The sequence below is a fragment of the Rissa tridactyla genome, chromosome 9, assembly GCF_028500815.1.
Source record: "Rissa tridactyla isolate bRisTri1 chromosome 9, bRisTri1.patW.cur.20221130, whole genome shotgun sequence".
Taxonomy (NCBI): domain Eukaryota; kingdom Metazoa; phylum Chordata; class Aves; order Charadriiformes; family Laridae; genus Rissa; species Rissa tridactyla.
Genome location: NC_071474.1, coordinates 41,255,197 through 41,271,442, shown reverse-complemented (window position 1 = coordinate 41,271,442; position 16,246 = coordinate 41,255,197). Strand labels below are relative to the sequence as shown.

General features: G+C 34.5%; 1 protein-coding gene across 4 annotated transcripts in view; it reads left to right on the top strand.

The window, feature by feature from the left end:
- FMR1 (fragile X messenger ribonucleoprotein 1) overlaps positions 1–16,103 on the top strand; it is a 33,163-nt gene extending 17,060 nt beyond the window's left edge. Inside the window, exons 8-15 of one of the 4 annotated variants that reach the window (XM_054214077.1) lie at positions 25–195; positions 279–357; positions 3,299–3,408; positions 6,796–6,882; positions 9,165–9,360; positions 10,755–10,898; positions 12,272–12,354; positions 14,151–16,103. In XM_054214077.1, coding sequence (XP_054070052.1) covers positions 25–195; positions 279–357; positions 3,299–3,408; positions 6,796–6,882; positions 9,165–9,360; positions 10,755–10,898; positions 12,272–12,354; positions 14,151–14,312 — 1,032 coding nt within the window. In that variant the 3' untranslated portion in view covers positions 14,313–16,103. Of the gene's footprint in view, positions 1–24; positions 196–278; positions 358–3,298; positions 3,409–6,795; positions 6,883–9,164; positions 9,361–10,718; positions 10,899–12,271; positions 12,355–14,150 lie in introns of all 4 variants that reach the window. The other 3 variants (XM_054214078.1, XM_054214076.1, XM_054214079.1) reach the window with 3 other exon arrangements.
- Positions 16,104–16,246: the final 143 nt, after the last annotated feature.

Here is a 16,246-nt window from a genome sequence, read left to right as displayed (position 1 = left end):
TGCTAATGTTATATTTTTCTTCAGAGTTCTAGACAACTTGCATCACGATTTCATGAACAGTTTGTTGTACGTGAAGACCTAATGGGTTTGGCCATTGGCACTCATGGTGCTAATATTCAGCAAGCCAGAAAAGTCCCTGGCGTGACTGCTATTGATCTTGATGAAGATACTTGCACATTCCATATTTATGGAGAGGTAAGTTTCCTTCTTTAGCCTTTCAAAAAAAAAAAAACTTGGGGAAAATGGATGTCATTTCTCATACATCTTATCTATTTTAGGATCAAGATGCAGTGAAAAAGGCAAGAAGTTACCTTGAATTTGCTGAAGATGTCATACAAGTCCCAAGAAATTTAGTAGGTACGTCAATTCTGGAGGCTAACGGTGTGATAATAAGGAAAAATGCCTTGTGAGAACTGTATTTTACTTTTAGAAGGGTGACAGGGTAAAAATTTGAAGAAGTTCCCTTTGCGAAAGGGTTCTAGTTGGTACAGAGTTTGGGTGTTTGGGGATTTTTTGTTTTGTTTTCCAGCTCAATGCAGAGTTTTTATGGACACATTTACCTGCAGTATATGGTAAGAAATTACCTCCTTGTTTGCAGTTTAGGGATATCTTAAACTGGAAGGAATGTTTTGATGCCTAAATACAAAGTAGAGTAGCTTCTGGATTCAGCCAAAGGATTCAGTTGCTTCCTCCAAAAACGTCCAGAGATTAGTTCAGCTATACAACAGTTGAATCTGCAGTCTCATATTTTCCCAGTATATTTTGAATCATTCCTTTGACTTGTATTTGTGTTTTCCTACCCTTTTACATTTGAAATACAGTTTGTTTAGAAGCAGCCCTGTGGGATGAACTGAATGCCTAGTTAAGGTACCCAATGATCAAGAAGGTAATCCAAAGACAATCTAATAGATTTTCATTATCAAACACTCTAAAAAGAAAAACAAAAAGTCCTCAAGAATGCATGCAGCCCTTGTGTGTGTGGGGAAATCTTTTAATGAGCTTTTGATGTTACAAAGCAACATAAAAATACATGGCTTAATTCAGTAGACAAGAAAAGAACAGGGAAAATACTATACAATACAACATACCACTAAAAGCAAATATTTTAATAGGTTGTCAAGCAGTATATGAAAGCGGGTGTTGAAGCAGCATGAAATTCTGCAATGGGACAAGTACTTACAAATGTGGCACCGCAGCTCTAGAACTGAATTAAATACAGTAGTTTTCCCTTCCCCACTCCTCCTAATTCTACTGGTGATTAGTAAAAATGATAAGCTGCTATCATTATTTTAACATGATGTTTTAATTTCTTTATTTCTGTCTGCTGTTTAGAATTGCAGTTATTTCGATTTTGGCAGTTTTTCATTTCTACTTTGCTTCTTGGCCTGGATCCTTTAGAATATAAAATTGTCTGAACCATATGTTGTATCCAAAATAAGCCATGTTTGGTGATTTGCTTTTTAAAATTTCTATTAATTTGCCAGAAAACTAAATAATTTCTTTCAAATAGGCAGAAGGCTTCTTTCCTTTTACTACATTATTAATATGTTGATTTTTTTTTATCTAAAGAAAATGCAAACATCTAGCTTTTTTTACTTAGTTATCCTTTAAAAAATTTTAAACTGAACAAAACCAAAAAAACCACTCAAGGTGTTGCTTTTTTTAAAGGCTGTATGGAAATTTATAACCTGAAACATAGGATAAAAATATATGCATCTAGTCCTTAATTATTCTTAAAGATTTTTATGTATGTAGCTGAATTAAAACTAAAACCAAATATTTAAAAAGATTTATTTCTTCCATTGGGACAACCAGTGTAAGAGTCTTTCTTTTTCTTCTTTCTCGTTTTTCTTTTTTCCTTTTCTTTTTTTGTTTTTGTTTGGCATACTTGCCTTTTTTAAATCACTACCAAGGCTTTTTTACATTTATTAGTAAGCTGCTGTTAGATTTGCCAGTGATGTATAATGCAATAAAGTACTTGGAAGAAGCTTTTGACTCTCAGGGCAGCCTTTGTCATTAAGGAAGAACTTACCGGCCATCTTCTGTTGTGTTTTCTGCAAGTATGTAGGATTTAGAAATTCATTTGTAGAAAAATTGAAACACAAAACGAAAAATTATTTAGCTTTGAACAATAGGAACAATGTCCCATGTGATTAAAAGTGGGGTTTAATTTGCTCTTCATGGATTAATTGTATTGGCAAAACAAAAGCTGTCATGCACTCAGTATTTTTTGCCTTTATGTCAGTGATGTGCATGTGAAAAAGGTTACGTGGCAAGTTTTCCAGCAGTTTTGTTAAAAAAAAAAAATAAAAAAAAAAAACAAAACAACTTTTATTTCTGTTACATGCAGAAAGCATCTTTTACATTACTCTAAGCTTTTCTTCAATGCTGTGATTGAAGGATATGGCCTTTCCTTATTATCTTCCAAGCAGCTCAGTTTTCCTTTTCAGTTTTGGACAACAAGTTATTTTGCTTAGGTTGGAGAGAACTAAAGTTTTCATTTTCATTGTCTCAAATTAGAATGTCCGGTTCCAAAGATAAATGTATGCATTGCTGGCATTGGAGTATAATTTATTTGCATTTTTATCTTTGACTTTTTAATGAATTATAAACTATTTTTAAATATCTCTGGAAAAGCTCTGTTTCAGAGAAGAGAATTTTATGTCTTGTTCAAACAGTATCTTTGGTAGTATCAAAAAACTTTGTCAACTAAAATTTTTGTGAACTAAGAGTTTTTCTTTGTTCTCTACCCAAAAGGTAGTTACAGAAAATATTAGGGCATTGTAAAAGGGTTTTTTGGTTTTGTTTGTTGGTGTGTTGTTTTTTTTTTAAATGCAACCAGCAATATTTATTTGTAAACCACGGAAGTTATTTTAAATCTACCAAAGCAAAGCCAAATTAGTATGCAAGATACCAAATATCTCTGTAAATCAAGATGTGTAATTTCAAATAATTTTATGCAAAGGTAAGGCATTTGTGTTTTGAATTTCCTTTGTTTTCTTATAGGAGCTTTGAAAAAGAAGGGAACTATGCTCAGCAACAAACTTTCATAATAAAGTACCTCGCTTCCTGTATGCTGCAGTGGTTGCTTTGGAACATTACCAAAGTTAAAGCCCCAAGCTTACTTAGACATTTTAGTTCATGGCTTGTTAACCAAATATTTGTTGTGGAGTATTAAGTCATTTTTGACAAGTTCATACCCTGACATTAAATACCCTTGTTTCATTACAGTACAGTAATACTGTCAGGTTTGGGGAAAATCCCTTAAGGTGAAATGTTCTGTGTGTTCTTTCTGTAGGAAAAGTAATAGGAAAAAATGGAAAACTGATTCAGGAGATAGTGGACAAATCTGGTGTTGTAAGAGTGAGAATTGAGGCTGAAAATGATAAAAATATTCCACAAGAGGAGGTATGTTTTCAGTTAATATTATTTCTGTATGTGTTAAATGATGGTTATATTCTACCCAGCGATAAAATAAATTCTTCATTGTATCTTTGTAGTGGTAAGATAAAGTTTTGATTAATGTGTGTTTTCGTAATGGAATCTATATTTCCCTATTAATGCTGAGGGGCATTTTTATATAACTTTGGCTTGTTATCTGTGTTTGAAAAATGTTTTGTGAAATTCTTTGGTGATGCACCTTCTTAGAGATGTAATTTTATTCCTGTGACACTGTTTCTCAGTACTTGCTAAGCTGTAAATTGGTATATGTGAAGCTTACTGTTTTCATTCATTAATTTGCTTTGAGTCCAACCTCTTAGGGTTTTACCTGGTTTAAATTTTTATAAGTAGTTTCTTGTATTGTAATGAAAAGCTTGTGTTTTATGTATAAACCTCTCTCTTTTTTTTTTTTAAATGTTACCTAAATTCACAAGAGTCTGTGATTGTAACCTAAAGAAAAAACAAGCATGACCAATGTGATACTCAAGGTTTGCAGAGTAAGGCTATCAGCCTCATAAAGGGCCTTAATGAAGTCTTGAACGATGTAATTTGAGGTGGTTTTATGTGGGGCTGTGTTGAGGGGAAAGGTTGCAGGTTTGCAGGGGAAGTTTCAGGCATGAAGCTTTTAACATCTAAATGCAAAAAGATTCCCTGCAATTTCAAATATGAAATGTGCTTACAGAAAACTGAACTGTCTTTCATTTACCTGGAAATCTAAGTATCTACCAGGTAAGGAACCTTTGCTACTTTAAATAAGATAGGAAACACGTCTCTGTAACTCTTACATTCTTGCTTGAGTAGTTACTTCATTTTTTGAATCATCGCTTTAAAACTGTTACTGAAAACCCACAATCCAATTTCCATCTTTCTGTAAATGGTGGCTAAGCAGTTAAGGTTTTTTTTACTGCTTTACTAGTTTTACATCTATCTGAAAAGGTAAAATAGTCAGTGTTTAGATTTAAAGAATTCACTGCGATGTCATATTTAATTTCTAATGATGAATTCTTGCAGCATAAAATTCTTAAACTAGCTTAATAAGCAAGAGGGTGCTATTATTGCTGCAGGCTAAAATTTTGAACGTTTTTAATGTGTCAGTGTCCAGAGTAATAGAAGGGTAAAAGAGCAGGTAGTCATGCCTGCAATTAGTATGTCAGGTTTTCTTTTTTTCTGGCTTGAAAAAGCTTATTTGTTGATATTCTTCAATCGAAAATGCAGCTTCTAAAGATTAACTTTAAAGCTTTTTTTTACCAGCCAAGCTGTGCTTCATACTTCTCTGTTTTACCTGTCGATGACATTGCTAACACTGGCACTGCTTACGCTGCTTCACGTTAGTTGTGTCATACCAGGAGCAACAGAGAAACCTGAGATTGAATCTTGGCATGTAGGAATTAGTTCTTGTAAGTTTATTTGTATTTTATATTTGAAATAAATATACATTAATCTTCCCATATGTGAACTTGGATATTGCAGCCCTTCTTTTTGTAAAGTACAGTAGTTCAGTGTTAAATTTTAATACAGCATTGGATTCTTTTTCTATGACTGAGATGTTAGAATGCTGCCCATAAACTTCAGGTGTAATTTCATAGCTCCCATAACTTTATAACAGGATCTTCAGGCTTTTCATCTGCTTAAAATGAGATAGGTACTGTTTGTCATAGTAGTATATATTATTTTGATCTCTAAATTTCTTAAGCACATAAGGTCTGCTCAGTATTCAGCACTGAAACTAAGTTGAAGATTGGTGCTTTTGCTTTGAAGACAGAAATAAGGTTCTTAGCACTTTGATGCTAAATAGCTTGGCATGGCTAAAATTGCTTGACATTGTTACCAGCTCATATCCTGAATAGTTGGCATTGCTATACCTAAAATCCACTGTTAAAAGCAATAACAAGCCGTTTCCTTAAATGCCTTTTTTAAGTCAGTTGTTTTGCGATCTTTTAATAATTGATACTATGTGCTAGTTAATGCCAGTTTAGTAGAAATTTCATTACTCTTTATCAAGTTGTATTAAATATTTATGAAACTTAAAATACCCCAGATAATAAAACATTTCAGCAAACGATGCCTGTGGCTAAAGGATTGCTAATGCTCATGGAAGTTAGTGTTAAGGTTTCTTAGGGTTAGAGGACTGCGTAATTTATTTTTTTTTTCCCTTGTTATTTAATGCAAATGTGTAAGATCTAACCAAAGTTGTTTGTATGTAAAATAAAATTAAAAAAAAAGCAAACAAACCAAAAACCCAAAAAGCAGAGACAAACTATAAACTTGACACTTTTAGGGAAGCTCAGTGTACTGTGTGTGTATTATTTTTTAACACATTTGTGACTCAAATCACTTCACTTTTGAAAAAAAAAAAAAAAAAAAAAGAACCTCCTTTGGATTGCAGTCCTGTAAAGGGTATGCGTACAGTGAAAATTAAAGGGGTCTGCAATGGCACAGGTTTCATCAGCTGAGTGTTTGAGACTTCCAGGTTGACTTCTGCAGTACGCAGTGAAGCTTATGCTGCAGCTGGTACGGAGTCAAGTCGTTTAAAGCTCATTGGGTCTGTGTGGGCTGCAGTTGCACCTCTGAAATGCTGCATAGACCTATTTTAGTGTCATGAGTTTTGGTGTGGAAATTATGCTTGTATCTGCTAGTTTAGTTGTTTTCAGCACTTGGGGGCCCTTTTAGATAGATTTTTTTTTTTTTTTTTTTTAGCCTGCTTTGGCCACTTAAATCTTTAGATATTTTATCTCTAAGTGTCATAATCTCAGGCACTAGAATTTCCAGCTTTACATTTTTCAGGTATTTATTGAATTGCTTAATTAAAATGCTTGAAAGATAAAAGAAATGTAAGTTAGCGATCGTTACCTGAAGTACTAATTCTTATTTCTAGAATATTTTTTGTTTGCCTTTTACATATTGAGAGATCCTCAAGAAGGATCAAGTTTAGTTTTATGACATGGTATTAATTTGATTTACTTCTTTAAAAGATGAAAGGTTTCTTTACTGACATGTGGCCTAAAAGAACCTGGTGTGAGAGAGCAGATGTGATCAGCAAAGGTGGTATTAATTTTGAAGGGAGGCAACCTGAAGTGTTTTGAATTGACTCTTTTTTTCACTTGTTCAGAAAAATAAATGTTGTCATTGTGATGCATACAGTCTAAACTTTCTTATTAAAAAAATATCTTTGCATAAAGGGAGTTGGTCTACATGATCCAGTCAACATCAAAATTTATATATTCTCATTTATTTTTTGATTCATGCTTATCCATGTTGTAAAAATTGTTTTCAAGTTTTAGAGTAATATGTTTGGTTCTCTTCAGTATTTGATGCCTAATCAATAACCATAGCAGTACTGTTACTGTGTTTTAGGGAATGGTACCATTTGTGTTTGTGGGAACCAAGGATAGCATCACTAATGCAACTGTTCTTCTGGATTATCATCTGAATTATTTAAAGGTGAGGAAAATGATGCTGCTTTACCACTGAAATTTTTCTGTCAATACTTAAGATGGTAACAATAAGATGATGATCAAAATCTGTTTGGGCCCTGAACGCTGCTGAAAAATTGGTGTTGTAACAGGTTTTCAGTCTAAACAAGCTTCTCATAAAAAAAGTTTTATTAAAAGAATCACTTATCTGAAGGAGAGGGTGAAAAACAATTTTTTTCAGAATGCAAAATACAAAGGAATAAAAAAAAATCTATCTCGAACAATGCTGACAACTTTGTATACAAGGAATAGTCAGTCCCTCATGCAACTGCAAGGCAAGCAGGGTTCTACGCAGGGATTTTATATACAGTGGGCATTTCATTCTAAAACCCTAAACTTCTTTTTCTGTAGTTAAATGACATTTCATACTTGAGGATGTTTTGTAGGCAATTCAGTTTTATATGTTGTGTTTGCCTCTTGGCTCCGTAACTTCTCCAGTAGTCAGTTGACTTTTGTACAGGGAGCAAAAAATATCCCATGTTATTGCTTATGTTTACTTCTGCTTATAGCTATTATGGCCAGATGCTCCATCTTTGATGGCAGGGCCAGATGCTAACAGTAGAGACTGCTCTGAGTTCAGTTAATAAATATATTCTTGCATCTCTTTTGAAACCTGAAGACCATCCATAACTTGATACGTGTCCAGTCTGTGCAGTAGCTATCATTGAATATTCTAGAATGCTAAAATTTCTGTACGTAGCTGAAAGAAACTTCTCAGTACAAGTATCAGAGAAGTTAGAAAAGTGACTTTCATTCATTTACGTACCTAATCAATAACTGTACCTTTTAATCCTGCTTGTGGAGCACTTGGATTGATCAGTGTTTTGGAGCAGAGCTACAGCAGCTCTGCAGCTATCAGGTAATAGAGGCAGAGAGGGACCACATGAAAACTAGTACTAAAAATCAAGCTCCTTTCTTGCATGCTCACTGTTTCAGAATATAAAGACACAGTCTGAGTGTGCAGGGATGAGTTTGGGAAAGCCAAAGTCCACCTGGAGTTGAATATGGCAAGGGATGTGAAGGGCAACAGGAAGGGCTTCTACAGGTATATTGGCAGCAAAAGGAATACTACAGAAAATGGAGGCCTGCTGCTGAACGGAGTGGGGAGGGAACTTGGTCACAAAAGAAAAGGATGAGGTACTGATTGTCACCTTCACTTCATTGTTTTTCTTTTTATTATTATTTTTATTGATAAGATTAGTCCTGAGAATTACCAGGCCCCTGAAAACAATGGGAGAGGCTGGAGCAATGAAGACCTACCCCTCCTAAAGGAAGATTGAGTTAGGGAACATCTTAGGGGGGAAGGGATATACACAAGTCAACAGGACCTGATGGGATGCATCCCTGAGTGCTGAGGCATCCTCTCGAAGTCCTAGCTGGACAAGGTGACCTCCAGGGGTCCCTTCTAATATCACACTGAAACTGTTACAAGTAACCTTCTCCTTGATATAACTCAAAAAAAAAAAAAAAGTGATTGCCACTTCTTGATGTTAGCTAGACAACATCTCAAACTGACAAAAGTATTCTCTGAATATATGTTGCTGTAGATAATTATTGTGTTTATCTCTCTTAGTAGTTATGTGTGGTAAGAATTCTGTGTGCTGGCTGTCTTTCTATGCCTGAGTTACAGCACTCTTCTGTCTACGCTTTTATGCTTCCTCACTTCCCTGGTATTATTCAATTATAATTAAGTAGAATTTAACAGCAGTGTAACCTTTAGCCCTTTTTATGAAACAACATTATTACATCATAATTGTTTGACAACTTTGATATTTGTTATGTGCAACGGTGTAAGAAGCTTGTGTTGGAATCTAAAATGTTTAAATTATACCATTGTTGGAAAACTATAAATGGATGATATTACTGTGTTCAAACACAAAGGAATGTTAATTTCTCTGTTTAAAAATGGTTAACTACCTTAAGGGTAAAGATCTCATAAATTTAATACCAAGGTATAGTTAATTGTATCTCCTGAAAACAGTTGATCTGAGTGCTTTTTCTTGATACATCTTTTTTTAAACAAACCTAAACTTGCCAACTGTGCCACAGGGAGAATTGTATTGGTAACAGACAGACTTAAACATTTGGAAGTGTTTTTTTGGTAAACAAATTATTCTCAAAGCTGAATTACTATTTATTAAATAGATTATTAGTCGCAATACTTAAGTATCTCTCTGAGAACTGCATGTCTGTAGATTCAGATGATTAAATAGTGGTTATATATGACTTGCTCTGCTTGTGTTTGTGTAGGAAGTAGACCAGCTGCGTTTGGAAAGATTGCAAATTGATGAGCAGCTTCGACAGATTGGAGCTACTTCTAGGCCACCACCAAATCGTACTGATAAGGAAAAAGGGTACATGACTGATGACGGTCCAGGACTTGGACGTGGTAGTCGACCTTACAGAAACAGAGGGCATAGCAGACGTGGTCCAGGCTATGCTTCAGGTAGGTAACTGAAACTACACTTACAGTTTTAGGAGTGGCCTATTGGTCTCTTCATTTCTTAAAAAAGATGGACTTGGAAACAGAGCTGATTACAAAAAAAAAAAAAAAGAAAAAAAAAACAACAAAAAACCAACCAAACAAAAAAAACCCCAAACAATTCAATTAATATTTGAAAATTAGGAGACTTCATGCTGTAGAAAATATTCTGAAGTAAAATGTAATGCTTATATGTAATCTAAACTTATTTTTATGCAGTTCCTGTATCTTACAGTATGCTAATGTCTTCAACATTATGAACTCTTTAGGGCAACAATCATTATTTTATCTATATTGATCAATTTCTAATAATAATAAAGCCTCAGTTTTCCATTTGAGCCTTTAAGAGGCTATCTTAATCTAAATATTTGTAAGTGAAAATAATTGTGTAGTTCAATTTGCAGAAAAGCTGTTTTCCTCATATTAAATTGAACTTTTATGTTTTTACTAGAAGAGCATAGTCACCAAAATATAGTATTCCTCTTTAAAACCTTGTATAATTCATTAATGAATAGTTTTCAGGATTGTGGTGCTTCAGACCAATCTATCACTTCATTATCTGTAACGTAGGTCAGCTGGTGTTTGTCCTGACTGAAAGGACTGTAGTTTGAGCTTGATAAGACAATCTTAGCTTATGTGCTACGTAATGCAAAATTAATGTTTTTGTGCTGAAGCCCTTTTAGTAATTTTAGAAGATTTGAGCTCACCTGGCTGACAATTACAGGATTATAGGGTTGAAAATACTGGGGAAAAGAACCAGCTTTCATTAGTGATGGTGATCTGTTAACTGGGAAAATTTTAATGGCCAGTTATTTTGAATTTGATTTGTTTCTAGCATTCTGACTTTGTTCTCTGCTTTTGTAGTATGTGTTACAGGCAGTTTCATGATGAATTTTTTTTCTTTTCATAGTGGAGTTGCAGTGGTGAGGGGAGACAGGACAGGTTATATTCAGAACCTTCCATTTTAAACTATGAAAGAAAGTCTCATCTATTAGACTCCTTGTTTTTTTTACTATACTTATGTTTGCATAGAAGATTCGATAATGTATTGATAGGCTGATAACACCAAGTAACTATAAATGTGTAGCACACTTTTTTAACCTTAAACACACTTCTAACTTTTATTTATGTCTGTCTTGACTTTTTCAGGAAGTAATGTATATTATACGCATTTCTGTATTGTGTTATAGAGGTTGGGAGGCAAAAAATCACAGAACTATTTATTTTTATAAAAAGAAATTTTTTTATATATATACTTTCTGATATAGTATTTTCATGCTAAGCTACACTGGCATGTTTGGATTTTTTTATCCTCTTGATAGGAACTAATTCTGAAGCATCAAATGCTTCCGAAACAGAATCTGACCACAGAGATGAACTTAGTGATTGGTCGGCAGCCCCAGCAGAAGAGGAGCGAGACAACTACCTTCGTAGAGGAGATGGACGAAGACGTGGAGGTGGTGCAAGAGGGCAAGGAGGGAGGGGTCGCGGAGGATTCAAAGGTAAATGTAGACTTAATTTTGAAGAGGAGGTCAGTGTTGGAATCCTTAAGCAAACTCACTTCTGTCAGCCTCTTGTTTTGTCATCTGCTCTAGCCTCCTAGCCATCTTGGTGGCCCTGTTCTGAATTCTTTCCACTTTGTCAGTCTCTTAAGTTGAGTATTTTATTTCACATGTGTTGAATGTTGAGCAGAGTGGAATAATCCCTTCTTTTGACCTGTTGGCCACACTCCTACTAACACAGCCCATTACTCAGTCAGTTGTCATTGTTGCAAGAGCACACTCATATCTTAACTCAAGTTGTTGTCCACCAGGACAGCTCCTTTTGTGTGGACCTGCTGCATACAGTCTGTCCACAGGGTGTGCTATTGCATGGGGTTATCCTGTTGAAGCTGTGGGACTTGGGATTCATCTTAAAATCTAATGAGTTATCTGTCAGCCCATTCCTTCAGCTTGTTGAGGTCCTTGTGTGATTAGCGGCCCTGAACTCCAGTGTATCAAACCACTTCCCACAATTTGGTGTCATTTGCAGAATTGCTGAGGAGGCATTCCATCCCAGTGTCCCTTCATACGTTATATAAAGCCTTTCTTTCCTATCTAAATAAACTGGGATCGTGTTCTAAATCATTTGTTTTCCAAATAGGCACCTTGACTCAAGTTTGTGGGCTGTCTAGAGGTCAAGGGATCAAGTTCTAATTTGTGAATGGTGTAGAAAATTCTTTTATAATGTCTTACTTATTCAGCTATTCATATTCCAGTCTTGTATTTGATTTTCATGCAACAGGATTATATAAGGTTGTAATTTGTGTTCAATGGAAAAGACCAGGCTTAAGTAAGATGGCAGAACTTAAATAAGTTAAATACATATATTTTATAATGTGACATTTCATTATATTTGTTTAAATATTTTTGTCTACAACTGCTTATTTCTTTAAATGTTTTTTTCAAAGTATGGGTATTGCTTAATTTAATAAAATTTTTTTAAAAAAAGGTAATGTGGAATTTAGAAAGCTCATAAGCCATTAGAAAAAATGTGAACACGTTAAACTGTACTAAAGTTTACTGTGTACTTCTCTCCTATGGTTAAATCATTTTTGTGATACTTTTTCTTCAGTCAGTAGACAGTCTCTTTTAAACTGTGGTGGTTTTAAGCACTGTGGTTTTGTCTACTTTAATTAACACCTGAGAACACTTTTTTTTTTTAGTGATTGTTGGCCCATAGTTTAAGAACTGCTGTTATATGTAATTAAGAATATCTGCTTAATGTTTTTGATCATGAAAACTGAAGTAACTTCCTATTATGCTTGCATAAATTTTAAGCAAAAAGAGATCGTATGTCCTCATCAAACTACTTAGTTCATTAATTCTTCTTACAGGAAATGATGAACAGTCACGAACAGATAACCGTCAGCGTAACTCAAGAGATGCAAAAGGGAGAACAGCAGACGGATCTCTTGAGGTAATTTTTCTCTTATTGGAACTCTGCGCTGTTTAAAATTGCCTAATTATCATATACAGACATTAGAATCTTCAAAGCTCCAAGTGACACAGTAGCCTTGTGGTTCCTTCCCTAATTCCCTAATCAGATCTACAAGAGTTCTGTGTCATTTTGTAACATATATGCAGGAATCTTACTATATCAAGCTGTGTAAAGGTGCAACTTCATAATGTTAGTTTAGCTCTCCCTTTGTTTAGAACTCTGATCACGAGTCCCAAGGATTTACTAACCAGCTTGATTTCAGTCTCTGTTCTTACTAGCTTTTTGTTTTTAGCTTTTCTTTTTTGCTGCGTTGTGTGTTGTTTGTCGGCTGTATACCTGAGGGAGGAGAATCCTTAATGCTTTATGTAAAGAAAGTGTGTTGTAGCCAGAATCTTCAGAGTAAGAAAGATTAAACTTCAGAAACTACCTTCACTACTAAATGAAACATTTACAATTGAAGGCTATGCAATCTAGAAAGTAAGTTAAAAATGCACATCAAAAAAATGTCCAAGTCATATATTGAAATTTTTTTATAACCTTAAATATTTTGTAGCCTTTTATAAATTTCTGCAATTTTTTCAAATACGTTTTTCTGTGTAAAGTTATTCAGGCTGATATTTTATGTATATACGTTGTTTCCCTACATGGAAACTGTTCTTGCTTCAAATGATAATGTGCAAACCTTCTACCATCTCTTACTGCATAGTATGAATTGCGATGGGAGGAAGAAATAGTGAGTGGCTGCAAGCTGCTGTCTTCTGTGTGGTGATACCAGGAGTCATGATTCTGATGGGAGGTTGAGATGACTCTTGGTTTGGTTTTAGAAAGCTTGTTTAAGAAAGGAGCAGGGGAAAAACGGGAGTGACCAAATGCTTAGTTTTCCAAGTAGGGCTGCTGAACTTGAAGGTGTAGCACCTGAATATGCATCTGAAATGCAAATAACTAACATGGCAAAAAAAAATTTTTTAATGGTCACACAACTTTTTATATTTATCAGTAATTAACTTAAAATTTGAAGTAGGCAGTGGAGAATTGTGATCCTGAAAAAGAAACAAAGGCACTAAGCAACAAGTCATGATTTTTTTTTTTCTGTTGCTCTGAGATTTGGATGAGACTTCATTTTCTGTATGAAAATGAGTACTTGCATATCATTGAAACCTGACTGATCAAGTTGTAAAAAATTTTGTAGTATTTCAAGGAATGAGGGCTTACCTCTTTTACAAGCATAAAAATTTTGCTTTCAAAATGCTTTTTTGAAATTTTTTTATGACCACTTAATTAGGCTGCAGAAGTCTTTTTGGTGGATTAAATGAAACTTTTTTCAGATTCAAAAGGTGTCTGAGTAGATTTTCTTTTTTGATTGTTGGTATTATTTCATGGTAGCTCTTCTATGTTCTTTTCTTAAAAAAAAAGAAGTTTGGGTACAACAAGTAGAAAGTTGAATTAATGAAACTGAAATGGTGTTTCAGAGTCCATCTGCTATTAGTTCTTCAACTTTCTCTTGCACAAGCACACTGGGGAAAAAAAAATTAGCTTCCAAGCTAGGTAGACAGGAGGTTTTTTTATGTCACAAGTTTGTGGCATTTTTGAATGCAAAAGAATTCACACACTCTCCATTTCAGCTGGATGCATTTAACAAAGCCACATGGGTGTGGTAGTGTTTGTGTCTTCTGACTATTTAGTAAATAGTGCTCCTCCCAGCCTGCTGAGGTAGCAAATGCGTAAGGGGTGGATGAAAGGAAGAGAATGCTTTATATAACTCTAACTTGTTCCAGATCAGAATTGACTGCAATAATGAAAGGAGTGTCCACACTAAAACATTACAGAATACCTCCAATGAAGGTAGTCGGCTGCGCACGGGTAAAGAACGTAATCAGAAGAAAGAGAAAGCGGACAGCGCAGATGGTCAACAGCCGCTGGTGAATGGAGTACCCTAAACTGCATAATTCTAAAGTCATATTTCCTATACTGTTTCAGTAATTCCTATTCCATGTTAGAGAAACTTGTTAGGCCAAAGACAAATAGTAGGCAAGATGGCGCAGGGCATGAAATGAACATATGTTCTCTGTTAGCCTTTTTTAACATCAACAGTATGCAGTTGTTTTCAGAATAAGAAGTTATTCAAATATTTGCATAAAAATATCTGGATTTCGGAAAATCGCTTTCAAGTACATATTGCAGTTCAAACAATGAAAGATTCTTTTTTTGTTTGTTTTAAAAATACTGAGCTGTGCATTGGTAAACTTTCTGTTCAGTTGTACCATTTTAACACATCGGGTCAAATTCACTGCTCAATTTCAATTTTCAGAATAAATAGTGTTTGCAGTAATCAAATTGGCTTCTGTTTTCAATCTAACTTACAAGTTCTTCATGAAATGCTATGTCGTTTTATGTCCTGTGTCAGTTCACATTCTGGTCCACCTTTTTCAATATTTTAGTGGACTCTGAAATACGTGTGATGTAACAATTGTCATTTTCATTAGCAAAAAAAGTTGTATGATCTGTGCCTTTTTTATATCTTGGCAGGTAGGAATATTATATTTGGATGCAGAAATCAGGGAAGATGAGTTGGTAACACTAAATGTAAAATATATGTAGCAATCCTTGTCAGACATTAGTACTTTATAGACAAGTGCATGCTTTCCATAATTTTTTCCTTACATAAACATTGAGTTAGGCAGTTATCAGAATAGGAAATTTATTTTGCACTGAAGATTTGGCAAATAGTGTTATTGAACAAGGGGTGTAATTTTTTTCTTTGTAGGCAGTACAGAAGCTTTTTTTTAAAAAAAAAAATTAAAAAACCTTTCCATTGTGGAAAACTAAAAACTCATTGTTACTGAGGGAACAAGTGTAACGTGTTCACAAGCTAGTAATGTGTGCCTGCTATTTGGCCAGATGACCAGTCTAAAGCGCTGATGTTTCTCATCCTCCCCAAATTTTTTTTCAAATTGCTTACTTTAATTCGGGGACTATCTCAGGAGAGGTAGGAAGAAAATCGCCACGTGTAATGCCCTGGAAAGTACAGTTATAGTAGTCGGAGATACTGGAGGTAGAATAAAAATTCATCATATTTTGAGGTACAAGGTCTAAGTTACCAGCCAGTTTGAAGGTGTGACAGAATTTGATCCAAAGTGCAGTCCTACACCAGGGAGGGGTGGGAAGTAGTGGGAGCAGCTGTGCTTTCTTTTATTTCTGATCCCACATTAAACTTGCGGGGTAAAACTGTATAAGGATCTTCATCTTAATCCATTTTTATTCAGATTACTCCAGGAGAGCCACTGTTTATGTAGAGTTGTACAAACTTGACCTTGCCTCTGATGTATTTTGTGAGTTTTGTTTCTTTGCTTTTTCATTCTTTTTTTTCCTTGCATACAGGTGAGCATACTAAAAATGGCAACGAACTGCACATGATTTAACAAATATAAAAATGTCTTAAAAAGTATTGCCAAACATTAATGTTGATTTCTAGTTATTTATTTTGGGAATGTATAGTATTTGAAAACAGAAATTGGTACCTTGCACACATCATCTGTAAGCTGTTTGGTTTAAAATACTGTAGATAATTAACCAAGGTAGACTGACCTTGTAATGTAACTGCTCTTGGGCAATATTCTCTGTACATATTAGCTACAACAGATTGGATTTTATGTTGACATTTGTTTGGTTATAGTGCAATATATTTTGTATGCAAGCAGTTTCAATAAAGTTTGATCTTCCTCTGCTAACTGATGTTGATGCAATCCTTATAAATGATTGCTTTTAAGAATCTGAACTTAAAGTAGAGCGAAAATATTTCTTTGTTTAGACTTTAACTGTAGCCATTGTTTATTTACACCTTTTAGAAGACTTCTGAAATACTACCAATTTT